This window comes from Cervus canadensis, chromosome 24 (genome assembly GCF_019320065.1).
Source record: "Cervus canadensis isolate Bull #8, Minnesota chromosome 24, ASM1932006v1, whole genome shotgun sequence".
In the NCBI taxonomy this organism is placed as follows: domain Eukaryota; kingdom Metazoa; phylum Chordata; class Mammalia; order Artiodactyla; family Cervidae; genus Cervus; species Cervus canadensis.
In genome coordinates this window covers 19,855,084-19,880,800 of record NC_057409.1, presented here as the reverse complement: position 1 = coordinate 19,880,800, position 25,717 = coordinate 19,855,084, and the positions used below count along the sequence as shown (strand labels likewise).

General features: G+C 41.2%; 2 protein-coding genes across 5 annotated transcripts in view; one reads left to right on the top strand and one right to left on the bottom strand.

Annotated features, from left to right (window-relative positions):
- The window catches only part of COL4A4 (collagen type IV alpha 4 chain), a 151,628-nt gene extending 149,391 nt beyond the window's left edge, over positions 1 to 2,237 (bottom strand). For 2 of the 4 annotated variants that reach the window (XM_043445276.1, XM_043445278.1), the window contains exon 1: positions 1,760 to 2,016. The gene's annotated coding sequence lies outside the window, so the exon portion shown is untranslated. Of the gene's footprint in view, positions 1 to 1,759; positions 2,018 to 2,099 lie in introns of those variants that run through there. The other 2 variants (XM_043445277.1, XM_043445279.1) reach the window with 2 other exon arrangements.
- Positions 2,238 to 2,337: 100 nt separating this feature from the next.
- The window catches only part of COL4A3 (collagen type IV alpha 3 chain), a 161,038-nt gene continuing 137,658 nt past the window's right edge, over positions 2,338 to 25,717 (top strand). The window contains exon 1 of the mRNA XM_043444777.1: positions 2,338 to 2,566. Within this exon, the coding sequence (XP_043300712.1) occupies positions 2,480 to 2,566 (87 nt within the window). The 5' untranslated portion in view covers positions 2,338 to 2,479. The remainder of the gene's footprint in view (positions 2,567 to 25,717) is intronic.

Below are 25,717 nucleotides of genomic sequence, written 5' to 3'. Positions count from 1 at the left end.
AATTGAAATCCAAATTAAGAAAGCTTCTGGACTTCAGTATAAAGAAGGAGCATTTAACTCCAGCATTGAGGGTTATTTTTTCCAGGAAGTAATGTCAGTTCATGCAAGACTGTCACAGGCCTCTCAGAATTCTTGGACCCACATTTTATCAACAGAGCACCTGATATCTCATCTAACAAGGATGGCAGGAGAAAGTTTCATAAGCACTCTCCTTATCAATGTGGAGCAGCTATAACAACATCGTGGAAAACTCCAGAGAGCTTAAATAAAGATACTTCAACACCTGGGGACTTCCCAGGTGGTGCTAGTGGTAAAGAACCCACCTGCCAATGCAGAAGACCAAAGAGACTTAGGTTTGCTCTATCCCTGATTGGAGAGATCCCCTGGAGGAAGGCATGGCAGCCCACTCCGGTATTCTTGCCTGGAGAATCCCATTCTCAGAGGAGACTGGCAGGCCATGGGGTCGCAAAGAGTCAGACACAGCTGAAGCAACTTAGCACGCAGGCACCTGAGTATACAGACTCCCATTGCTGGGGAGTCCGGTGTAACTGGCTTGGGGTGTTTTAGGATTTTTAGAGGTTCCATAAGAGATACTAATATACAGCCAGAGTTGACATTTGGTGGCATAAAAAGAACAGAGGGGAGTTTATAATTATTCCCTCTACAACCATAAAGGGGAGTGTGTATCTTCATTGATTCAGTCAGGGCTTCACCTACCTACGGAGGTGCAGAGGTCTAATATACCGTGACCCCATTCTAATTGCAAACAAGTGGTTCTCCACCATCAGCCACCAAACCACACATTTCACACGTGCTATCTGATGACCAGCTACTGCAGACATCAGCAACCCTGATCCAGAGTAAGGGTTCTTAACCTGGAGATGGAATTCAGGTGGTCTGTGAACCGTGGATGGGAATCAATACTACATCTGTCTTTTCACTAAACTTTCCTGGAAGACCAGCGTTTTCTTCAGCTATGAACACAGCTAACAAACCACAACAGTATCGGCGGTTCTTGAGACTGTACCCACTGGTATCTTTAAGTCACGTTTCAGTTTTGCAGTCATCACGACTTTGAGATTACGGTTGTTTAACAGATCTGCTGTTAGATCGAAATATTCGGTGCAATAATCACGATGCATGTATGTTACTAGATTATGACTTTACTACTTTGATAATTTGTTCCAGTAAAACGGATTCTGAGAATGGTAATGCTGTAAGAAGGATCTGAATGCTTCGCCAGAGCCCATGCGGTCAGTGGCACAAGAAAACGGCTCGAGCCCTGCTCTGCGGACGGTGCCCAGCACGTCCGCCTCCAAGGCCACCTCGGAGAAGAAGCGCCCTCTCAGGCCGGAGGCACCCCGACAAAGCTGGCGCGCGGCCTCCCGTGCACTTCCGCAGATAAGATTTAACGTGAAAAGCCAGTTCAACGCGGCGGAGAATCGGCTGGATGAGCTTTCCCTTTCCCCTCAGCTGCCTCCTGCTCTTGGCATTTCGGAGTGCCCAGACCGCCAGGCTGGTAACTCGAGCCTCCAAATTAATCAAAACACAACAGCACCCAGTTCAAGCCCAGGCAGACAAGACTGGAGCCAGACAAGCTCTCCTCCCGTGACCCCCGGGCCCAACTCCCCAGCCCCGCCCGCCCGCCGGTGCGCCCCACCCCGGGATGCCGCGCACGCTTCCTCCGCCGCCCGCGCCCCCAGCCGGTGGCCCGGGCCCTGGGCCCCGGACCGTCCAGACCCGGTCATGGTCGCCTTACCTCGTGGGGACACCCGCCGCCCCGGGGAGCTGCCGCGGCGCCCGCCCGCGCGGCGCGCACCTCCCGCCGCGCCCAATTCCACGCGCCACTCGGCCACCGGTTCACCGCGCTCTCACCGCCGCTGCGTCCGGCGGCGGCCGGATGGAGGCGGGTGGAGAAGGGGAACGTGGCTAGACGGCACCGCCGGGGAGCCCGGAGCCAGCGGGGCCACCCGAGTGCCCACCCCCGCGCGCCTCCCGCTTAATCTGAGGCAGGGCCGCTGGCCACTCCCTCCACCCTGCTCGGTCACCTCCCCTTCGCACACCCCCCAGGTCCCCACCTCCGACTCGCCACCTCTTACCCCGACTCGCACCACTTTGCCGCGCCGCGACTCCTGAACCTCGGGCGCATCACCTCCTGCACCCCTTGCCCTGGCCCCGCGGCCACCTGCCCCGCAGGCGCGCAGCCTTTCCTCGCCTCCCGCGCGCGCTGCCCGGGGCTGAGGGACGTCGCCTGGAGAGTTGGAGGGGAGCGGGCGGGGGGGACGAGGGCGGGACCTGAGCTACTTCTTCCCTCCCTGGAAGCCTCGGTGGGGAGGCTGAGCCCTACAAAACCCGCCCCGAGCGGGCTGGCCAGGCGAGCTTCACCGCCGGGCTCCCAACGCGCGCCGCGCAGGGGACGCGGGGGCCCGAGAGCCTGCGGGTCCCTGGACCACGCCGGGGCTCTGAGCGGTCGCCCACCATGCGCCCGAGGACCGCGCCGAGGCCGCCGGCGCTGCTGCCGCCGCTCCTGCTTTTGCTCCTGGTGGCGGCGCCCACGGAGGGCAAGGTGAGTACCCGGGGAGGAGGGGTGGGGAACGGCGCGACCCCCACCCCGCTTCCCCTGGCAGCCTGCCCCGTCCGCGGGGAGCGCTGGCCTTGAACCTCTGCTGGTAGGTGCGGTGTCAGTGGGCTCTAGGCAGACTCCTGGTTGGAGCAAGCGAGGATGCCCCGGGACAGGTGGAATGCGCGGGGGTTGGAGGAAGAGGCGAAGGGGGAGGCTTGTTTCTGGTTCCCTAGGGATCAGGGGTGGGAGCTAGCCCTCCAGAGGGAGGGAGAGAGGGAGGCAGGTAGGTAGATGGATGGATAGATGAATAGAAATGCAGGCAGATGTATAGAGAGTGATGTGGGTGGATAGATAATCGCCAGGGATGAGCGCTTGAGAGCACCGGATGTAGAGACACGCGAGGTCACCCTGGTGAATCAGAGCAGGCAGCATGGCCTGGCAGAGAGGACAGAGGGCTGGCGTCCCAGCCCTGCCACTTCCTAGATGTCATCTCACACGGAACTCTGACCCCTCCTGTTCCTCCTTGTCAATATTTGCCCTCCGGGGTTCCATCAGTTTTGTTGAGAAAATTTTGCAAATGCATCACTGAAAAGTTAGTAGCACCTTACAGAAGTCATGTTAGGATAAATCAAGCAATCGGTCTCCGTGACTTCTGTTCGAAATGTGAGAGATCCTGGATTCATTTCAATCACCCTGCATATTTCTTGTTATCTGAGAAGATACATTTTTTTTGTCCTCAAAACTGTTAAGGACTCCTGAAGTAGGCTTACTGGATGTTAACTGGTGGAAGTGCAATTTAACTTTTCAGATGCTTTCTGTGACTTCTATTTTTGTAAGTTTTAAGAACTTAATTTGGGATGGCAATGCAGTATAAATTTCATTTCCCAGGATGATCAGATTTTTTTTTTTTTACAAATTTCATGGTTAAGATTGTGATTGGAAATTAATCATCACATAAGTGTGTGTTACATGAAAAGATTCTTCCAACCTACAGTCACAAGTAATCCAAGTATTTTCCTTTTCAGTTAAAATTTATGACATTGCAGGTGAAGCTAAAACCCTCTTTATCACCTCCATACCTTCCCCCACCCCTGTCTAAAGAAGGGTATCCACTCTCACCACTTGGGTTTCTTTTCAGATATTTTTCTGTGCATGCGTATATGCATGTATAGACCCACAAACAATATGTGTTTTGTATGTATTTTTAGCATAATTGATACCATATACCTTATACTACTTAAGACAGATCTACCTTTTTCTTTTTGCATTATTGCAGTTTTCCACAATATGAATATGCCAAATTAACTGAGCTATTTCCCTATCAATGAACATTTAGGCTCTTTAGTGTTTTATACTCTAAAGGATTTTATAATCCATGTAATCTCTTCATGACGTGGTCCTAATAAAAATGTGCTTTACCTAGACTAAGGATGACCAACCCAGGTAGCTCAGTACTTCTGAACATGATGACTAGAACTCAATCTAAGTCAGTATAGAATGTCTGCCAGCATTAATCCAGAAACAAATACAAGTGAAAAAAAAAATAGCTGAAGTATCTGTATGTGTGTGTGAGAAGGGCTGGGTTTGCACATTCTTCTAGAGTCCAAAGAAGAGGGGAGATTAGCGACAGGTGGAGAAAGAGGGAAAATATTACCAACGAGTAAAAATCAGCCTGAAAAAAGGATGCTCTGTGATCATACCACCTCTACTTATACCAATTTTCAATTATACTGTCTTATTCCTTATTGTTTTTTACATAAGAAATTTTCTGTCTTACTTTTGGCCAAATCTTGGAGGCTACCTGCTGATGTCACAATGAATCCATTCGTATTATTTTTATCATCATTTGAAGTGAGCCTCTGTTAAAACTTTGCTGAGTTACACAGTGTCATTAGAAAGCATGAAATGTGCCCTCATCACATAGCAAAAAAGAAATCACAGCAAATTAACTGATAACTGGTCTGCACGATGCCAGCATGGCTCCCTCCTAAGGGTAATTCTGATGTTGGGTGAGGCTGTTGACCTCTCTGAGCCTCACTCTTTTCATCTGTAACATGAGGGAGTTGAAACCCTTCATGAGGTGAGGTTTAACTAAGTGAGGCTTTGTGGGGAGTGGGGGCACTCTTCAGGGCCAACTAAGTGTTGGCATTCTAGAATTCAGATTTAGTAATACCAGAATCCACCTTTTTCAGAAAAGAAGCTGGAAATCTAGTTTCCATTAGGAATCTCTTAAATTCTAAATATTAAATATCTCTTAAATTCTAAATATTAGCAAAGAAATTAAAACTTTACAGAAGGAACAAACTGTATAAGTGAGAGCCAGATGTAGTCATTGGGCCATCATATTTATCATCTTTGTGCTACATAGTTACAGACATATTTTGCTCTAAATTCCTGTGATTTCATTTTAGCATTTCTCAAAACAAAGAAATAGTGCTGTTCACCCTCTATTCCGAGTTCAGGCAGGGTGGAACTGTCCACCCACACAATTTGTTCTGAAGAACCCTGAGTAAAATCCTGCTGCTGCTTTGCTGAAGGCATCCAGTTCCAGGCCTGACTGTTCAGTACATGCCCAGTTTTTATAGCTGTTCCCAGGCCCAACTGGAAATTGGGAGGCACTCTGCCTCTGCCACCAGCAGCAGATCTGGGAGAAGTGCAGAGAAAGCGCCTTCTCTGATTATCTGGGGAAGGTGAGATTCATGGTTTGAGATATAGTTTAGCCTTCCTCTATTTGCCTTAAAATTCGAGACAGGGCAGGAATATGGCCAGCAAGTATCAGGAACTGAATAACAGCTGTGTTTAGGGAGGGTGCTTCTCAACTGATTTGGTTTTTAAATCTAAAAACAAAAAATTAAGTTGAATTAAGAAACATTTCAAACAGACAAAAAGTCATGTAACAGACTCCAGTTTATCCGTCTCTGAGATTAAGCAAGTATTAAGTTTGGACCTGTTTGTTCTCCCATCTCTCCTTTCAGGAAAAGAATAAATAAATACAAAAAGTCCTACATTCATTTTTTGCCTCCTCTTCCACGCATGGTTTTATATTTATGCACCATGGATGCGTGTGTGTGTCAGTCACCATAAAAAATAAATGCTATTGTTGTATGGTCCTTCAAGTGTAATAAATGATTTCACATGAGACATACCTATTGGAGCCTGCTTGTGTCAGTCAGCAGGATGTTTCTGGTTTTCATCCATGTTGATAGAGATGTGATTTGTTTACATACATATAAATGTAATAGCTGCTGCATATGTAATAGCTGCCGCATAGTATTCAGTTACATAAATAAAGTACAATTTATTTTTCCATCTGCCAAACAGTAAGTTTGTTTCTTTGCTCTCCTCTTACAAAATTGAAATGTACAGCTTTGTATATGTACCACTGTGACAACCAGATGTTGAATTGCTAGGGGGAATTCAAAGAGGGTTATCAGAGAAAACATATTAAATTGTGTTAGGGATTGTCAAATCGACTCCAACAACATGCCACAGTACCTGTTTTCCTATATCCTCAGCAAAACTTGGTGTACTGAGATGTTAATGGATATGAAATCAGATCTTGTTTTGACTAGTGAGCTTAGCATTTTTTGATTGACAGTCTATAATTCTCTCTGAGTGAATTGCATAAATAGGTCTTTGCCTATTTATCTTTTGTGACCTTTGCCTTTTTGTTGCTAATTAATTAGAAGTTGTTTATATTTGGATACTGAATTAATTCTGCTATTTAAATATGCAGAAAATATTTCATTCCAGGTTTTGGCTTACCTTTTCATTTAGTTATTGGTGCCTTAACATATAATTTTTCTTTTCACTATAATCTCAGACTTATCCATGTTTTCTTTGATTTCATTGATTTTGTGTTTCGCATCTTGTTGAGATCTTTTCCTTCCCCAGGACTATAAAAATGTTCTCCTATGGTAAAAAAATTATAGTTTAATTCTTTTGCATTTAAGACTCAATCTTTGAATTGTTTTCTACTTCTGGGATTATAATCTTATCTCTCTCCACAGAGAAAAAGAATGGTCCCAACATTATTTATTAAAGAGTTCATCCTTTTCCTCACTGTTTTGCTGTGTTACATCTGCAAACATGTGTGCCAAACACTCATTAATATTTGATCTGTTTGAATTCTTACATAGGTCTGTTTATTCGGGGCTTTAATTTCTCACAATGTTTTAGAGTTTTCTGGGTTTTTTTAATTTCTAAGTATTTGACATTCTTAGTGTTATTATAAATAATATATTCTTTTAAAAAATTTATAGTCTAACTAATAAATTTATTAAAAATTAGTTGAATTTTATATTTTGACTTTGATCAAGCAACTTTGAATAATCCAAATGCATTTAAGGCTAAAAAGTTTCCCCTAAACACTGTTTCAGCTGCATCATACAAGTTTTGATAAAAACTACTTTAATATCATTAAGTTCAAAATCTTTTCCAATTTTTCTTTGTCTTATGGGTTATTTAAATGTTTATTTCTTAATTTTGAAGCACAGGAAAATTTTTTAGTTATTTTTTTATTGAATTGTGGTAGAGATGATATTCTGACTTCAGTTTTTTCTATACTTCTTGTCACTAGATCAAGATTTTTTATTGTGTTATTGAAATTGTGACATGTGTGCATACATGGGATTTTTTTGTATATCCTATATTTAACCTGAGATTATCTATTTTGCATCATCTTGAACATTCTCAGATTTTTTTTTAATGTTTTTAATTTATTTTTTAACTTTTTATTTTGGGGTACAGTTGATTAATATTGTGATAGTTTCAGGTGAATAGCAAAGGAACTCAGCCGTACATACACATGTATCCGTTCTCCCCCCAAACTCCCCTCTCATCCAGGCTGCCATATAACGTTGAGCAAAGTTCCCTGTGTGCTGTGCAGTGGGTCCTTGTTGGGGATCCATTGAAACGTAGCAGTGTGTGCATGTTCATTCCAAACACCCAGACTATCCCTTCCCCTTGGCAACTGTAAATTCATTCTCTAAGTCTGTGAATCTCTTCTGTTCTGTAAGTTCATTTGTATCGTATCTTTTTAGGCTCCACATATAAGGGATGCCATATGATATTTCTCCTCTGTCAGACATTTATTTTTTATATTTCTCTTCCCCACTCTCTACTCCTGGCATTCTCAGGAGCCAAGCTCAGCCTTCTCATTTTTCCTCCAGTTCTTCTGACTTCTCATGTCAGATATCTTTCCTGTGTGACTGAGCTTCTCCTGGTGCTTCCTCCCTGAGAGGCCATTTTGGCTATGGGCTTCACACAGGCATGGCCTCATGTGCCTTGAGACTCCCCCATGGCTTCCTGTTGCACCCCAAAAGTGCAGGCCGTTAACACCTGTGGGGCAAAGCTCTGACCAGCAGAAGGTGGGAACCGTTGGATAAACTCTTCTCTTTTCCCCACAGAAGAAGGGTCTTAAACTGCAGAGGTTCTCACAGACTCTCCAGGAGACCTCCTCATCAGTTGTCTTTGAGACCAAACTGTAACATACTGAGCTTTTCTTTTTTTTTTTGGAAGAGAGATATTTGTCATTTATAACAGATATTTATAATTTAAACCACGTGATTGTATACACTAAAAATGGAGGCTAGCTCAGGTCCTTTGGGTCCTAGTAACAAGCTTCCAGAAACCTCTACAATATCTTCAGTATAAACCCGTGCAGGTAGAATATTGATCAGAAAACTCTAAGCTGGATGTCACTTCCAGGTTCAAATGAAACCTGGATAATTCTCATAGGCCCCAGTAAAACTACTAGGAAAACCTAAGTCTTCTTGATAATAACTTTTATTTAAAGGAAAGTGAACCCAAGAAATCACAGTGGCTGCCTTTCTTATGGGCTTCCCAGGTGGTGCTAGTGGTCAAGAACCTGCTTGCCAATGAGGAGGCATAAGAGATGTGGGTTTGATTCTTGGGTTGGAAAGATCCCCTGGAGGAGAGAATGGCAACCCACTCCAGTATTCTTGCCTGGAGAATCCCAGGGACAGAGGAGCCCGATGGGCTATGGTCCATGGGGTCACGAAGAGTCATGACCCACCTCCGTTTAGGTCCCTATACAGTGACTGTGATCTTGAAGAATGTGTCCCGGTTGCATTTCCATATCCCTCATCATTGAAAGTTGTCCACAACTTAAACACTCAAGACAGTCTCTCTAGTGTTCATCAAGGGCTTAGTAACTGTTCACTCTCATTATGACTGTCATCACAATCATTACTATTGCTAACAAATTGGACTTTTGTTTCTCATGCTGTTTCCCAACCTGCTGTATCCTATGACGTGCTCCCATCCATCTTTCAGTGTTTAATTCTCTCTCCTGCTATTTGTAATGTCCAGGAGATTTTTGATCTAATATAATTTTCCATAATGAAAAAGATCTCTGGAACTATTCAACATGGGTTATAACCCCAGGTCTATTAATTCCCAGTTTTTTTTTAAACTTTCTGCCTTAGTGTCCTCATCTTAAAATGGAAGTAAGAGATCTGCCTCAGGATTGTATGAGGATTAAATGATTTAACACATACAACACACACTTTACCATGCCTGTCACATAGTAATCATCCAGTAAATATGAAATGTGATTATGTTTATTCACTAAATGTTACTTTCAATGACTATTCTTATTTCTAAACGTTCTTTTGGAGTCTAAGTCTTTCTAGGGTTTTCTGATTTGTTGGGGTTATTTTTCAGTCTTTTTTGTAGGGATTTTCCCCCCCTTTTATACCTTTAGTTATTCTGCACTTATTTGTATTATCTTTCTGATTCTTTTTGTATGATTTCAAGATTTGGGAGTGCATCTTGCTTCTTAAGTCTGTTGACTGACACTCATGGGGAGACTCTGTAAATGAGAGATTTGGGGGAAATAAGCCTCCTGTGTCATCACAGCTTGCACCCTCACCCACTCATTGCTCCCACACTGGAGCTGTCCTGCCCTGGGAGAAAAAAAAAAAAAAGAGCAAAGTAGTTCTAAGGCTCCCAGGGGATTTTCCCCACTTGGACAGACTTATGTAATAACAGTAATGATTTGGGGGGAGGGGGGTGGGCGTACCAAGCATGTTTCCTTTCCTGTTCTCAAGGTCACCCTCCTCAAGGCCTCTCCTACTGCCCACTTCCTCCAAACATGCTATTCTTACATTTTTTAAAGTTTTTAAAAAATTTATTTATTTTTAATTAGAGGCTAATTGCTTTACAATGTGTTGGTTTCTGCCAGACATCAACATGAATCAGTCATAGATATACGCATATGTATCCCTCTTGAACCTCCCTCCCACTTAACCACCCCCATCCCAGCCCTCTCCATTGCCCCAGAGCACCAGGTTGAGCTCCTGCCTAGACTTTCATTTGATGACCGGGGCAAGGTCAAGGCCACACAGGAAAGCCACCAGCTTCATCTCCCTGAACAGACTAAGGGTCTTTCTCCTTGAGTGTCTCTGTGGGGTTACAGTCCTTAATTGGTTTCCAAACATGGTCTAGGGAAATAGTCTGCATTAAATGCAATTTGTCGTTGTATTTCCCTTATCATTGTTACCGTGTTACTCAGAACACAGTAATAACTGCCCAGCGTTACCTGTGCCTAAGGTTAACTTTGTTAAACACTGCAGTTGATTAAGACCCCTAAACCTACATATGTATGAATCTGACAGCTGGGCGTCTGGTCTACACACACCCTGTGGCCCTTCATCCTTGTGCAGTTAACCACACTCGTGTTGTGACCTTCAGTCAAAAAGCAGCCATCCATCGCTTCTCAGCCTTTTGGCTAAGATCAAGTGTAAAAAGCAGCCATCCACCACAGTCATAGGTTTTTCAAGATCAGTAAAAAACTTTGTTCTACAAAGTTTATATTCAGCCTCAGCCTAAACTTTGTAATCATAACAGATTTTCACCATAGGTCATTTATTTCACCTCTGTTTTCAGTTTAAGAAAATAAGGAAACCAAAATTATGTCAACTTCTTAACAGGATAGAGAAGTTCCATATTAGCCCTACTACCATGGCCTTGAGCTTAACCTCTCTGAGCTGTCTTCATCTCTAACAATCTGATAAGAAAGCATCTTACTCTAAGTTCTACATCATCTCACAAGATCTAATCACTGGCTCTTGTCTTCTCTAAACACCCACCCATGCGTGTTCTCATTCCTCCTGGGGATCTTCCGGTAACCCTCAATTAAGGCTTCTGGCTTCAAGTATGTTTTCTTAGCCAAAATTGAATTAAATTATATCAGCTTTATATGGAATATAAGCTTTTTTCACTTTCTTTGCTTTTGTAAGTTAGATAAATAAATCTATGTCCACGCCATCCTAGGAGTGGAGCCATAACTGGGAGTCATATGTGTAATTTAAAACTTTGCAGTAGCTACATTAAAAAAGAAAAAAAACAGATGAAATTAATTTTGATCAATTTTATTTATTCTAATATATCCATAACAGTATCAGCAAAATGTATAATCACTATTATAAACATTTAGAGATATGTATCTTCTTTTCATATTAAATTTTCAAAGTCTGCTGTCTGTCTTGCACTTCTAGAACCTTCCAATTCGACTAACCACATTTCAGGTGTCTATAGCCATGTGTGGCCATCATTCTAGATAGCAGAAATCTAGGTAAATTACACCCAGATATGAGAAGGGGTTACAGTCCATAAGCATTTATCTCTGGATAGAATACATTTGCTCTGATTACTAGCCATAAAAAATAAACATGTGGCCAAATAATAAACATCAATTAAAGAGAGTAAATCAGCATGGGTTGTGCCTAAATTCCCATGCAAGTTTTTTCTCCAGAAAAGTAAGATAGTTGGCCTTGGCTGCAATGTTTAAAACTATGCAGATTACCATTTGTACAAGTTTAATTGTATTGCAATTATATTGCTCCATTATCAAAATATGAGTAAGTTATACACACTCAAAAATTGAAGACACATCACAAAAACAGCAAACACTTGGCAAAAGAAATGGAGAAAATTATGAATGTATTGAAAACCAACATGTTACACCTTGCCTTTCATAAACTATAGACTGTGTGCTTAGTCCTGTCTGACTCTTTGCCACCCCAATAGAATGTAGCCCGCCAGGTTCCTCTGTCCATGAGATTATCAAGGCAAGAATACTGGAGTGGTTTGCCATTTCCTCCTCCAGGAGATCCTCCTGACCCAGGGACTGAACCCATGTCTCCTGCATTTGCATTGGCAGGCAAGTTCTTTACCACTGAGCTACCTGGGAAGGCAAACTATAGACTAAGTTATCACTAAAGTTCAGCCAGGTAACAAGGCTAGTGTTAGCCTGAACAAGTTGCTTCCAAAAAGGTCTCTAGTTTTCTTACCTGAAGATGATGCTCAATACATCATATTATTAGTGCTCAATACAGTACTTGATACAAAGTAATACGCAGCTTTTATATTCTAGCCACAGTTATTTTATTATCTTTAATAAAAGCAGGAAATAGAGAACAGGAGAAAGACAATGGGCACATGGCGAGGTGCTGGGGATAAACCAAACAGCCTGAATCCCTAACCATGATGGATTTGGGATTCTAGTGGAGTAGAAAAGAGAGACAGGAGCTCAGTAAACAAACATGCAACTATGGATCTTGGTACCTGCTGGAAGAGAATGGAATGTGGTGATGGAGAAGAAGAGGTTCTATCTTAGCCCACCTTTCTGATAAAGCAGCATACAAGCTAAGGCCTAAGGAACCAGCGTGGAGACAGCCTTGGGAAGCTCTGAGGAATATGGTCCAGGACTTCTAGACAGTGGAGGGAGGCAAGACACTTTCAATCTTTTGGCTCCTGGGTTGTCAAAGCATAAAACTAAGACCAACAGAACTTTTTTTAAAAAGGGAGGGGGAGGAAAAGAGCTGAGTTTATTTACTCACCACCAAGGGAACACATGCCCCTGAAGGAATATGCTGAGTATTTTGTTAGAGGTGGGAGGAAGGATGGGGAACAGGGAGGCAGAGGACCCCAGAGAAGGACGACTCATGGTGGTCCTACTAATAAGGATGGAAAGCTGCTCGCTGAACAGGGTGGGATAAGTCCACAGGCCTGTGTGTAGCTGATTGTGACATGATTTTAAGGTCTGCACTGAACAAATAAGTATTTTAACAAAAAAGGTATGATGCTGTGTTTATGCTATTTACAAGATAGTTGTCACATTAGTAATGGATGAGTAACAAATTCACAGAACAGTTTGGTAATGGGCTCACATATAAAGTGGTGTGATGAAAACCCTCTTTTGCTAACTGTCTCTTCTCAGTCTCAAAGGGATGGGTCTGGGTTTGCCCCATGTGGCTGAGAAGAGGTAAAGCTGAGCCAAAGAGACCTTGTCTCAGGTGACGTAGGCCCATGCCGGGGAAGGCGCTAAACCAGGGAAGGATGAGATCCACTTAAGGACTGGAGACCTCCTCACTCCAAACCCAGTAGCACCAACCTCTCTTGAGTGCAGGTCTGGGACACAAAATGTCATGTCAGGCTCCACTCCAGGCCTCCCCGACTGGAATCTGCACTTAATGAATTCAAAGGATTCCTGGGCATATTATTGTCTGAGAACTGCATTGGCCTTGATAAGGACACTGGAGGGTCCTTCAAACTGTGATTGGCCCTGGAGTATTTCAGGACAGTGACCTGACCCCAATTTTAAAGATCTGTGTGGCTGATCCCCAGGGAAGGTTGACTGCTCTCTCCCTGGGAACCCAGCCTACGTGAAGGAGAAGTAACCAAGCAGGAACCAAGCCTTGCTGGTGCCTTCTCCTTGGATTCTTGGATTCAGAAAGAAAGGGAGGGAAGATGAACCAGTCTAGACCAGTAGAGCAGGTGCTCAGTCTGTCTTAATTGATTCAGTGAGGTTAATTTGAGAATTATTTATGTACAGACAAAGGTTAAAAATCCACTTCAAGAAAAAAAAAATCTAGTCCATAGTGTGCCGCTCTGACACAAGGTCAGGCTATCAAAAAATATTTCCCTTTAAGGAAGTCCAAAAAAGATGGGATATATGTACACATATAGCTGACTCACTTTGCTGCACAATATATACTAACACAACATTGTAAAGAAACTACACGCCAATAAAAAATTTTTTAGCAAGATACAACAACAAACTTTAAAAGAAAAATATCTCTACATATCTTGGTAGGTCTTATGTATACATGTAAATATACACACAAATATATTTAAAGAATATTTTATAGTCTCAGAATGTTGATGTTGATTGTTATAGGAAGATAGTGGCCCCCAAAAGTATAATTTTCAGAACTATTTAAAAATGTAACCATGTAACCAAAAATATAAGAATCTTTTCTTTTTCTGACAGTAGTTTTGGGGAAAGTTAGGAATTTTCCATTTTTAATCTTTAAGATTGATGTTTGGTAATTAGATTGTCTTGCCGAATTGATTTCTTAGAGAAGTGATCCCAGTGTTTAAAAATAAGTTCAAGTGTATTTAGAAACCTCGGGAGGTTTGTCATTATGTAGACAAAACAGTCAGGTCATTGGATTTTTTTTTCCCACCAAGATATTTTGTTGTTGCATGAACTTTTCAAGCAAAGGTTCAACAAGCAGAAAGCTGAGAAATTTACAGTATTATCCTTTTGAGTCAAATGACAAAGTATGTCTGAGAAGAGGCAACATGGCTAATATTCATTTCTTTGTTTAACCAGATGATAGGATAATTTTATGCTGTTTATTTATGTATGAAATCGTGAAGACTGAAGAGTTTACATACTGGCTTTAAAAATAAAAGGTTGAAAAAAAAAGGTTGATTAAAAAAAAAAAGGTTGTATGTGTTGTACAAACTTTGTAAAATGTTTAAAAGTACAAAATGAATTATAAACATAAAAATTATCCATGATCATATTACCCATAGACAATTGCTATTAACATTCTGGTCAGTTTCCTTCCCGACTTTTATTCTGCTTTTTTTTTTCACCTAAGAATAGACTGAAAAAAATTTCCTGGGTCATTAATTTTTCCAAATATTACTTTTAATTATCTACAGAGTGCTTCATTAGAGGTGGTACTATAACTTATTTGACTAATGCCCTTCTACTGAATATTTTGGTTATTTCCAATTGTTTAGAAATAATACTACAATGGAACTCCTTGAAAATAAACATTCATTAAAACTACACTTTAAATGATTTTGTGTGTAGATACTTTCTTGTTAGATGTCTGACTTTGTGCCTTTCTGAGAGCTAGATGGCAAGGTGTTATCATTCCTGATTTACAGGTGAGGGTCTGATCCAAGAGTGTTCACCAAGTTAGTGGAAGGAGTGGATTTAGAACTGGGAGTTCTGGCTCTTCAATAAAGCTCTTTCCTACCAAAACATCACAGATAACGGAAAGAGTATCAGATGCCACGTCATGCATTATTTAGATAACTAAGTACTATTTGAAATAAAATTGAATTTTTAAATGCTTCAGTTATCAAAAATGAATGATTCACGACACTGCTATCTTTTTACAATCACAACACTAATGAAATACCTTATTTATTTATTTATCTTGCCAATCTAGAAAGATTTTAACTCATTTCCATGTCGCTTCCCCTACTGGACTCCTTGGAAGACAGATGTTATGTCTTACCCATCTTTGTAATTCCAGCTCTTGACATCGTACTTGGTGTTACTGGTCCTCAATGAATGTTTGTAGAATTGGATGTACATTTTATTAAACACTAAAACAAAAAGGTCAATAAAGAATTAACAGGCTGATTCATGTTGGTGTCTGGCAGAAAACAACACAATATTATAAAGCAATTATCCTCCAATTAAAAATAAACAAATTTTAAAAATAAAACAAGCCTGCCTATTTGAAAAAAGAATGAACATACCTTCTAAACCGTTGGCATAAGAATAAAAATAAAATACTATTTTTCAGATGAAATATTTTTAATGATTATACTCCATTTTTAGATATTATAGCATATTAGCTATATTCTCTTACAATATATCCTTGTAGCTTATTTATTTTATATAGTTTGTACCTCCCACCCCCTCCCCCTAACATGCCCTTCTCCCTTGCCCTCTCTACACTGGTACCGCTAGTTCATTCTCTATATCTGTGAATCTGTTTATTTTTAATTATATTCACTCTTTGTTTTATTTTTTAGATTCCAGACATAAGTCATAGCATACAGTATTTTATCTTTCTATGTCTGACTTATTTCACTAAGCATAATACCCTCCAGTCCATCCATGTTGTTGCAAATGGCAAAATTTCATTCTTTTTTATGACTGAGTGGTACTCCATTAGGGCTTCCCCGGTGGCTCAGGGGTAAAGAATCTATCTGCAATGCAGGAGATGCAGGTTTGATCCATGGATTGGGATGATCCCCTGAAAGAGGGCATGGCAACCCACTCCAGTATTCTTGTTTTGAGAATCCCGTGGACAAAGGAGCTGGTGGGCTACAGTCCCACCAGGTCACAAAGAGCCAGACATAACTGAAGTGACTTAGTGCATACACACATGCACGCAGTATTCCATTGTGTGTATATATCACATCTTCTTCATTCATCCCTTGATGGACATTTAGATTGTTTCCATATCTTGGTTGTTGTAAATAATGCTGCTGTGAACATTGGGATGCATGTATCTTTTCAAATTAATGTTTTTATTTTCTTCAGCTATATACCCAGGAGTGGAATTATTGGATTTTATGGTGGATCTATCAGGCTTCTCAGGTGACACTAGTGGTAAATAACGTTCCTGCCAGTGTAGGAGACTTAAGAGACTCAGGTTCCATCCCTGGGTTGGGAAAACCCCCTGGAGGTTGGCTGCCCACTCTAGTATTCTTGCCTGGTGAATCCCATGGATAGAGGAGCCTGGCAGGCTACAGTCCATAGGGTTGCAGAGTCAGACACAACTGAAGTGCCTTAGCATGGATGCACACATGGGAGTTCTATCAGTATTTTTAATTTTTTGAGGAGCCGCCGTACTATTTTCCATACACCAAGTTACATCCCACCAACAGTGTACAAGAGTTCCCTTTTCTCTACATCCCTACCAACATTTGCTATTTGAGTTTCAAATGAAATATTGAATGCTTCATTCATTAATTCAGCTAATTAGAATTAGATAATGCAAAGATACAACCAGCATGGCCCATCCTCAATTTATGGAATATGCCACCAAGTGAAGGGTTTTGATAAGTATGCAGACAATAGGAATGAAATTATACATACTGTCACACGGCAAATATGCAAAAGTGAAATCAGAGTGAAGTGAGAAAGAAGAGAGATTTGTAAATGTATGGAACATTGAACGTGTAGGCTGTATATTAATCAAATCTGTGATGGCAGTGGAGCCAGAAAGTAGTAAGATTTCAGTGACTTAAAAACATAGCTTATCCTCAAAGTAGAGTACCAAAAAAAGAGGTGGAACGAGTGTACTTATATAACCACGTGAAGTTACTGGCTGGTATTTTCACCTTCTTCAGCCTTGGCCTCAGCTGGAGCTCTTCAGCGTTTGGCAGCAATGTCCTCAAGGTTTACACACGTGGACTGGATTCTCCTTCATTTGCTCTCTTAGGCAAAAGCAGATTCCACAGTCCCTTCCAAAAAGTGATAAAAACGTAAGAACAATACTGCATCTGAAATCTCATGAGATAAGGTTCCTGCTGATTGGAGACCAGACTATGTGCCCCTGAAGATGCCAGCGCTCTCTGATTGCTGCAGATAAGGCTGGAAAAAGTCAAGGGGTTGATTTATCCAGTACCGCATGGACCTGGGGTTATGCCCACAGGACTAGTCAGAGTGTCTGCTCACTGAGACCTGCTCAGACCTCTTGGAGATGAAGCATTCAGAGGGCATGTGACCAGAACAAGCAGCATCTCCAGACCCTAGGAGGGCAGTCCTGCAGGCAAGGGTATCTGAGGCTCCCTGCCAGTCAAGAGAGGCCACGCTGAGCCGCAGTCAGAGCCCTGTACTCTCTGCCAGCAGGAAGGCACTGTTGTGACAGTCTGGGGCAAGTCACTTGAATTCTAAGACTCTTCATTTCCTCAATCATAAAAATGTGGTCATAAAACCTCTCTCTCCTATTTCCAGAAATAATACAGTTGAACACATCTTGCACACAGTTAAGCATGCTACAAATGCCAAGTAGTATTGAGATAGGAATGAGTTTCAATATCAAGAAAGCTGTAGTCCAAATACGTTTCTTATACTCATTCTAATTCTCCTGTTATTTTGTGACCTAGTATCTACTTCCTGGAATGTATTAAGGAGTATCTTGTTTTCAAAACTATTACTCAGTGCATTCTTTGCCACTGGTATTTTCTAATAACATTATTTGGAAAGCTCAGCAGAAATGGCATCCTCCCGTAGCACTGTCCCTGTCAAAGAATGAACAGTTTATTGACTTTACACCATCCCGTGTAAATACTGATGCTAAAACTCAGCCGATGATTTCATGGCTTTGATGGTGACTTTCCAAACACCTCAACTAAAATACCTGTTAAGTACAGAGATAGTCCTGCATAATATTTAATACTAATAATCTGTCCCTTTCTAATCTTTAAGATATAGGCTCTTTGGCCTGTATTTAAAAGACAAGTCATGTAGCCAGTTTTGGCACACTCCCTCCCTCAAATTCTGTTAATATGTAATCTGCTGCAACTGCGTAGAAAGTGTAAATTCATTTTGTGCCCATTCACAGATCATCTTAGGTGCAATGCATTGAGCTAAGGAAACTCTTGGAGTGCCTTCCAACAGAGGATTGATCCTTGAGGAGTTTCATGCTGAAGCTGCTAGAACTCATTATCAGACCTGGCAAAATATTTTTTCTGTGTTGATTTTTTCTTCCCTAACAATAAAAGTAATATATGCCCATTTGTGAACATTTGAGATATAAAGATAAATATAAAGACAATGCAAAAAAAAAAAGTACTCCTAGTATAAGAACCTAGGGGCAGCCAGTGTTAATATTTTGGTATATTTATATAAAAATAAAGCCATACATCATATACATATTGTATCCCACTTTTTTTGATGTTGTATTACATTGTTAATATTTTCCCACATCATTAAGCATCTTTAAAAATGAATGCATATATTTCATGGTGTTTGTTGTTATCATTTTTGTTTGGTTGCTAAGTTGTGTCCAACTCTTTGTGACTCCATAGACTGCAGCATGCCAGGCTCCCCTGTCATCATGTTTATATACCATAATTTAACCTAAAATTTTGATATTATAAAGAAAACTATGAAGAATTCTTCCCTGCTTATAATTTTTTATAATAAGCTCACAGAGTTATTTAGATCAATTGGCATGCTTTTTTCTTTATACCACAAGTTCTACTCATCCAGTAATAAACATAATTTAAATACTAAGCAAGAAGAAAACACAATTATGCAAATCTTATTATGTAAATATAACTAGAGCTAACATTTTTATATAAATTTTATTTTTTTTAACTTAAACCAAAATGTGACGGTGTATGATATGAGCAGAAGATATAAATTTTAAAAATTTCTCCAAAGTAGCAAATTTGCCCATCATATCTGCAGTGATCTACCCATCCCCCATCGATTTCTAGTGATCTCAGTTCTGCCCCTAAAATGGATATGTTGAATACAGTCAAGATTTTCTTAGAATGCAAGTCTGAGGATGAGATACACACAAATTAAATATGGTGTTTAGCAGTCATTCCCCTTGTTAAAGACCTGGAGTTAGCCTCGTGTTAGATAGAGCTAAAAATTCTCACCTCAGCCAGTCCACCATTTCTTAGTGCCCTGCACCCTTGTCCTCAGCTGTAAATCTAGAATGAGGTTGACTCAAAGATCTCCATTATCCCTTACCATAGAACATCCCATTGGTTTTAGATCATTCCAAGCATTTGGAGAGGAGGTGCTATTTCCCAATGTGCCTTAATTTCAATCAGTGAAAATTTTTTCCCTCTCAATTGCACTCTACCTGCCCTATCCCCTCATGCTTCTCTCATGCATTTTTATGAGCTCCCAGCAGGTGACATTTGAGCTTACAATCTGTTGGATTTTTTTTTGTTTTAATTTTAGGTTTCTTGAAGGCCAACCTGACTAAAACCATGCATCTAAATTAGAACTAAATTGATTTCCTTATGTCAAATTGAGCAGTAACTTGATAAGCATTCTAGTGCATTATAAGCCCAGGAGTAGATTATATAGTGATTGTATTATAATCTTATATGCAAATAATAATGTAGAGAAAAACAGGATTGAAATAAAGAAAAGACCCAAAAAAACTCACAATTTTGTAAAAGAGGAAAATGTTGGAAATTCTGACCTGCACCTGCTGAAACACAGGATCAGTCAGACCCCTCTTGAATCATCACACATTAGATTCAAGAACTTTTCTTTAAGCAAGTTAACACAAATGTCTTGGAAAGGAATGGAGATCATTCTGTCATTTTTGAGATTGCACCCAAGTACTTCGTTTTGGACTCTTTTGTTGACTATGAGGGCTACTCCATTTCTTCTAAGGGATTCCTGCCCACAGTAGTAGATATAATGGTCATCTGAATTAAATTCGCCCATTCCAGTCCATTTTAGGTCATTGATTCCTAAAATGTTGATGTTCACTCTTGCCATCTCTTGTTTGACCATGTCTAATTCACCCTGATTCATGGACCTAACATTCCAGGTCCCTATGCAATATTGCTGTTTACAATATTGCCAAACATTCATTGGATCAAATTGTCAACATCTGTTGGATCATTGAAAAAGCAAGAGAGTTCCAGAGGACCATCAACTTCTGCTTTATTGAGTATACCAAAGCCTTTGATTGTGTGGATCAAAACAAACTGTGGAAAATTCTTCAAGAGATGGGAATACAAGATCACCTTACCCACCTCCTGAGAAATCTATATGCAGGTCAAGAAACAACAGTTAGAACCGAACATGGCACAACAGACTTGTTCCAAATTGGCAAAAGAGTACGTCAAGACTGTATATTGTCACCCTGCTTACTTAACTTATATGCAGAGTACATCATGTGATGTACTGGGCTGGATGAAGCACAAGCTGGAATCAAGATTGCTGGGAGAAATATCAATAACCTCAGATATGCAGATGACACCACCCTTATGGCAGAAAGTGAAGAGGAACTAAAGAACGTCTTAATGAAAGTGAAAGAGGAGAGTGAAAAAGCTAGCTTAAAACTCAACATTCAGAAAACTAAGATCATGGCTTCCAATCCCATCACTCCATGGCAAATAGATGGAGAAACAATGGAAACAGTGACAGACTTTATTTTCTTGGGCTGCAAAATCACTGCAGATGGTGACTGCAGCCGTGAAATTAAAAGATGCTTACTCCTTGGAAGAAAAGTTATGACCAACCTAGACAACATATTAAAAAGCAGAGACATTACTTTGCTGACAAAGGTCCATCTAGTCAAAGCTATGGTTTTTCCTGTAGTCATGTATGGATGTGAGAGTTGGACCATAAAGAAAGCTGAGCACTGAAGAATTGGTACTTTTGAACTGTGGTGTTGGGGAAGACTCTTGAGAGTCCCTTGGACTGCAAGGAGATCCAACCAGTCCATCCTAAAGGAGATCAGTCCTGGGTGTTCATTGGAAGGACAAATACTGAAGCTGAAACTCCAATCCTTGGCCACCTGATGCGAAGAACTGACTCATCTGCAAAGACCCTGATGCTGGGGAAGATTGAAGACAGGAGGAGAAGGGGATGACAGAGGATGAGATGTTTGGATGGCATCACCGACTCTATAGACAAGAGTTTGAGCAAGCTCCAGAAGTTGGTGATAGACAGGGAAGCCTGGCGTTCTGCAGTCCATGGGGTCGCAAAGAGTCAGACACAACTGAGCGACTGAACTGAATTGAACATGAATGCAATGTGTTTAGCATTTTTTGATGTAAAATCAGGAGACTAAAGGAGATCAGTCCTGGGTGTTCATTGGAAGGACTGATGTTGAAGCTGAAACTCCAATCCTTTGGCCACCTGATGCGAAGAGCTGACTCAATGAAAAAGACCCTGATGCTGGGAAAGATTGAGGGCAGGAGGAGAAGGAGATGGCAGAGGATGAGATGATTGGATGGCATCACCGACTCAATGAACACGGGTTTGGGTGGACTCCAGGAGTTGGTGATGGACAGGGAGGCCTGGCGTGCTGCGGTTCATGGGGTCACAAAGAGTCGGACACGACTGAGCAACCTAACTAAACTGACTGACAGGAGACTAATACCAGTTACTCTCAGCATCCACCCACTAACATACTGTAAATTATTTACTTGGGAGTCTATTTCAGTGAATTTTACCTTTAGGAGGTAGCAGTAGGAAAAGCTTCGCTAAAGCCAGACTTGTTTTTGCATGTGAAAATGTTGTGCTTTTTCATTTGAATAAATCACTGAATTGGTCTAAATAGAGTGGGTTCTTTGTTGTTGTTATTATAAGCTTTTCTGGTCTAGAATTTTCCTGTTTACTCACTATGAAGAAGGACAGTGCTTTTCGCTTCTAAAATTGGAGTGGTAGTTCTGACTATAAGCAAATTGAAAATGATCATGTTCATCAAAATCACCACAGTGAACCATGACCCAAGAGATGATTTCCAACAGTCCATCTCTGGGGCCTTGAAGAGAAATACAAGTGTGCATAGCCATGCGTGAGTATAATAACACACACCTATAGATTTCTATATATGATGATGGTTAAATGTTACAGTGTCTATAAATGTTTGGCACAGTGTCTGGCATGTTCAACCCACTCCAGTATTCTTGCTTGGGAAATCCCATGGACAGAGGAGCCTGGTGGGCTATAGTCTATGGGGTCACAAAGAGTTAGACACGACTTAGCAACTAAACCACCAAACCACCACTGGCGTGTTGGGAGCTCAGTACTTGTTCATGGCAGTGGGTGGTGGTATTTGGCAGTCTTTGACCAAGTCAGATCTGGTTTTTCTTACTAGAACCCAGAAGTCAAACTGCTTTTGTTAACTTTGCAATCTCTTCTTGCATACTGAGAGAGTTGTTGAGCTGTTCATTTTAAAAAATGAGATCCTGGTTATATGGCAAGTTATTTGTTTTAATTTCAGTTTACCAAGGGGGATACACATGAATTAAATTAGAATTGTTCCTAATAACATTATATTCAAGGACATTGGGTTTATGAAAGATTTGACTTTCCAACATGTGAAGTGATTTCAAAGTAGACACATTCTCAAAGGTTGTACTATTGTGCTCAGTCACTTTAGTCATGTCCAACTCTTTATAGCCCCATGAACTGTGGTCCACCAGTCTCCTCTGTCCATGGAATTTTCCAGGCAAGAATAGTGGAAAGGGTTGCCACTTCTTACTCTACAGGATTGTCCCAACCCAGGGATGGAACCCCTGTCCCTTATGTCTCCTGCATCGGCAGGCAGATTCTTTATCAGTGGGCTACCTGGGAAGCCTATATTTAAAGGTTATGCATTTTTAAAGGGAGGAGAGTGGTTCTGCTTATTTTCCTTTTTGCCATTTAAAAAAAAAAATTGAAATTATATAGATACACATCTTGAATTGTTCTCCTTAATATACAGCTTTGGGGGCAGATGAGCCTGTGATAATGGTGAACAGCATAAGGACAGGGTGAATCTGAGGAATGTCTCAGAAACCAGAACCCAGAAACATCTGAATATTCTAATCAGAGACCAGAGGAAGGTAGTGTGTGGGAATAAGAGAGACATAAATCAGAGGGTTCTTTAATTGTATTTGACTTCAGACCTACCTGGTCAACCCAAGGAGAAGATGGACTCAAACTTGGTGGTTATCGAACTTGGCCAGAAGGACCCAAACTGAGAGGAGACAGTATGTCCAAGGCTAACAAACAGACAGAGGGAAACCAGTCAACACCCAAAAAACGAGTGTAGTGGACATCTGCTCTTCTCGCCTGCCCAGACTCCTTCCTTCCTTCTGGTGATAGCATGTTGATTTTACCTCGTTGCTTGTGCCAAGGCTTGGCACGTGACCTCAGCTGAGCCAGTCAAGTGCCCTCTCCCAGGAATTTGAATCTTCAACTGAAAGCGCAAGGAGCTTATTCATCCTGACAGCAGTGCCCCAAAAAACTTTCCGTTCGTTTTTGTACCTTGATCCTCGCTACAGCCCTCAGGCTGGTCTTTTCTGAGGCCTGTTGATTTAACTTTTCTTCAACTTCTGTGTGCTGCTCCATGTCATTCCAGCAAATTCCTCTTTTATCATTGAGTTAGCCTACATAATTTCTGTTGCTTGCCACCAAAGAACCCTGGCAGGGATTCAGGAATCCAGACAGCAGTCTGGCCAGCAGAAATGGTGGGTCAGCAACCCTCTACCCCAGTCAAGGAGTCTCTTATATTAACATGTGAGTAGAGAGTTCCCCTTAGGAGCAACATTCAGGTCGACAAGTGCGCATGGATGAACTTTTGCTAGGAAACTCATCTGGCAGTCATCCAGGATGGACTGGGGAATGTGAGAACTGAGTTACTGATTAATCATTGCTTATCACCGAATTATGAGGCTCTTTCTGTTTTGTATGCAACTGAGAGCCGGCCCCAGTCAAATCGAAATTGAATCAATCAATTGATGAAAGAAATAGTAGCCATTGAAATATTAGGCTTCCCCGGAGGCTCAGTTGGTAAAGAGTCTGCCTGCAATGCAGGAGACCCAGGTTTGATCCCTGGGTCAGGAAGATCCCTTGGAGGAGTAAATGGCAACCCACTCCAGTATTCTTGCCTGGAAAATCCCATGCACAAAGGAGCCTGGGGGACCTAGAGGCCATGAAGTCATGAGCTGGCAACTAAACCACCTCTGAAATATTGTCTCTTCCCAAAACATGTCACTTGGAACAACTACTTAGCACATTCATGAAGGTAACTTTGTTTGCCAGCTTGATTTTAGCCCTCAAAAAGTTCTGGCCTCTGCTTTTTGTATAAGAAAGACCTGGTCAAATGCTATATTTTGGTATTCATGTCTAAGTCTATTTTCATTAGTTATATCCTTTTATTTTGCAAGGCCTGCCTTTTTTTCCTCACCAACAATAATTTTTAACTGCTTTAAATAACTTAATTTGAACATGCTCAAAGTTCATACCCAGAACCAAATAAACTGAATAGAGCATTTTAACAATAAAAAAGTCTGATCTTTTCTTTCTCTCATTATGCACATTTTGGAAAACTTCTGTCTAAACTTGTGTACACATTCTTGACCTTTACTTTGCATAACTGATTTGTTTGACTCTTGACATTAGGCTGATTTTGTTTTTTTTTAAGAAGTGGATTCAGTCAACCAAATTGTAAAAAATAAAAAGCTCTGGCCAAGTACAAGGTTTGGTTGATGATTGATGAAATGAATGGGTGGCTTGAGGTGATTTGTCTCAGCAGTTACCACAGATAGTTAGTGCAGGGGATTGCTAGTCAGAACACCAAGAACAGGTAAAATCTCCAGGTGGACTGGTTAACACAAGAAAAGCAACCTGGCAAGCTTTTCTTTTTTAAAAAGTAATTTTTATTGGAGTATTGTTGTTGGTGGCTCAGATGGTAAAGGATCTGCCTCCATTGCAGGAGACTCAGACTCAATCCCTGGGTCAGGAAGATCTCCTAGAGAAGGGAGTGGCTACCCACTCCAGTATTCTTGCCTGGCGAATTCCATGGACAGAGGAGCCTGGTGGGCTAGAGTCCATGGAGTCACAAAAAAGTTTGACAAGACTGAGCAACTAACACACACGCACAGTTGCTTTGCAATGTTGCGTTAGTTTCTACCATATAGTGAAATGAATCAGCCACATGTATGTGTGTATATATATCCTCTCCCTTTTGGACTTCCTTCCTTCAGGTCACCACAGTGCATTAAGTAGAGTTCCCTATACTGTACACTATGTTCTCAATAGTTACCTGGTTTATACATGGTATCAATAGTGTATATGTGTCGATCCCGTCTCCCAATTCCTCCCACCCTGTCTTTTCCCCTTGGTATCCATATATTTGTCTCTAACTGGCTAACAAGCTGTTTTTGCTCTTGAGTGTCAGGCAAAGCTTTCATTACTATGAGAAAGGCAGTGCAAAATGCAAGTTTTAGGTTCATCTTCAAATACAAAAGGAGAATGTGTTTCATTTAATTTTTTATACAGTGTACCGATTTCCCTCCTCTCCCATGCTGCTATTTTAATCTTTTATAAATATTTGGTCCCATTGAGATCAGAGGGTGAGGCCCCTGTTGAGACCTGTGGGT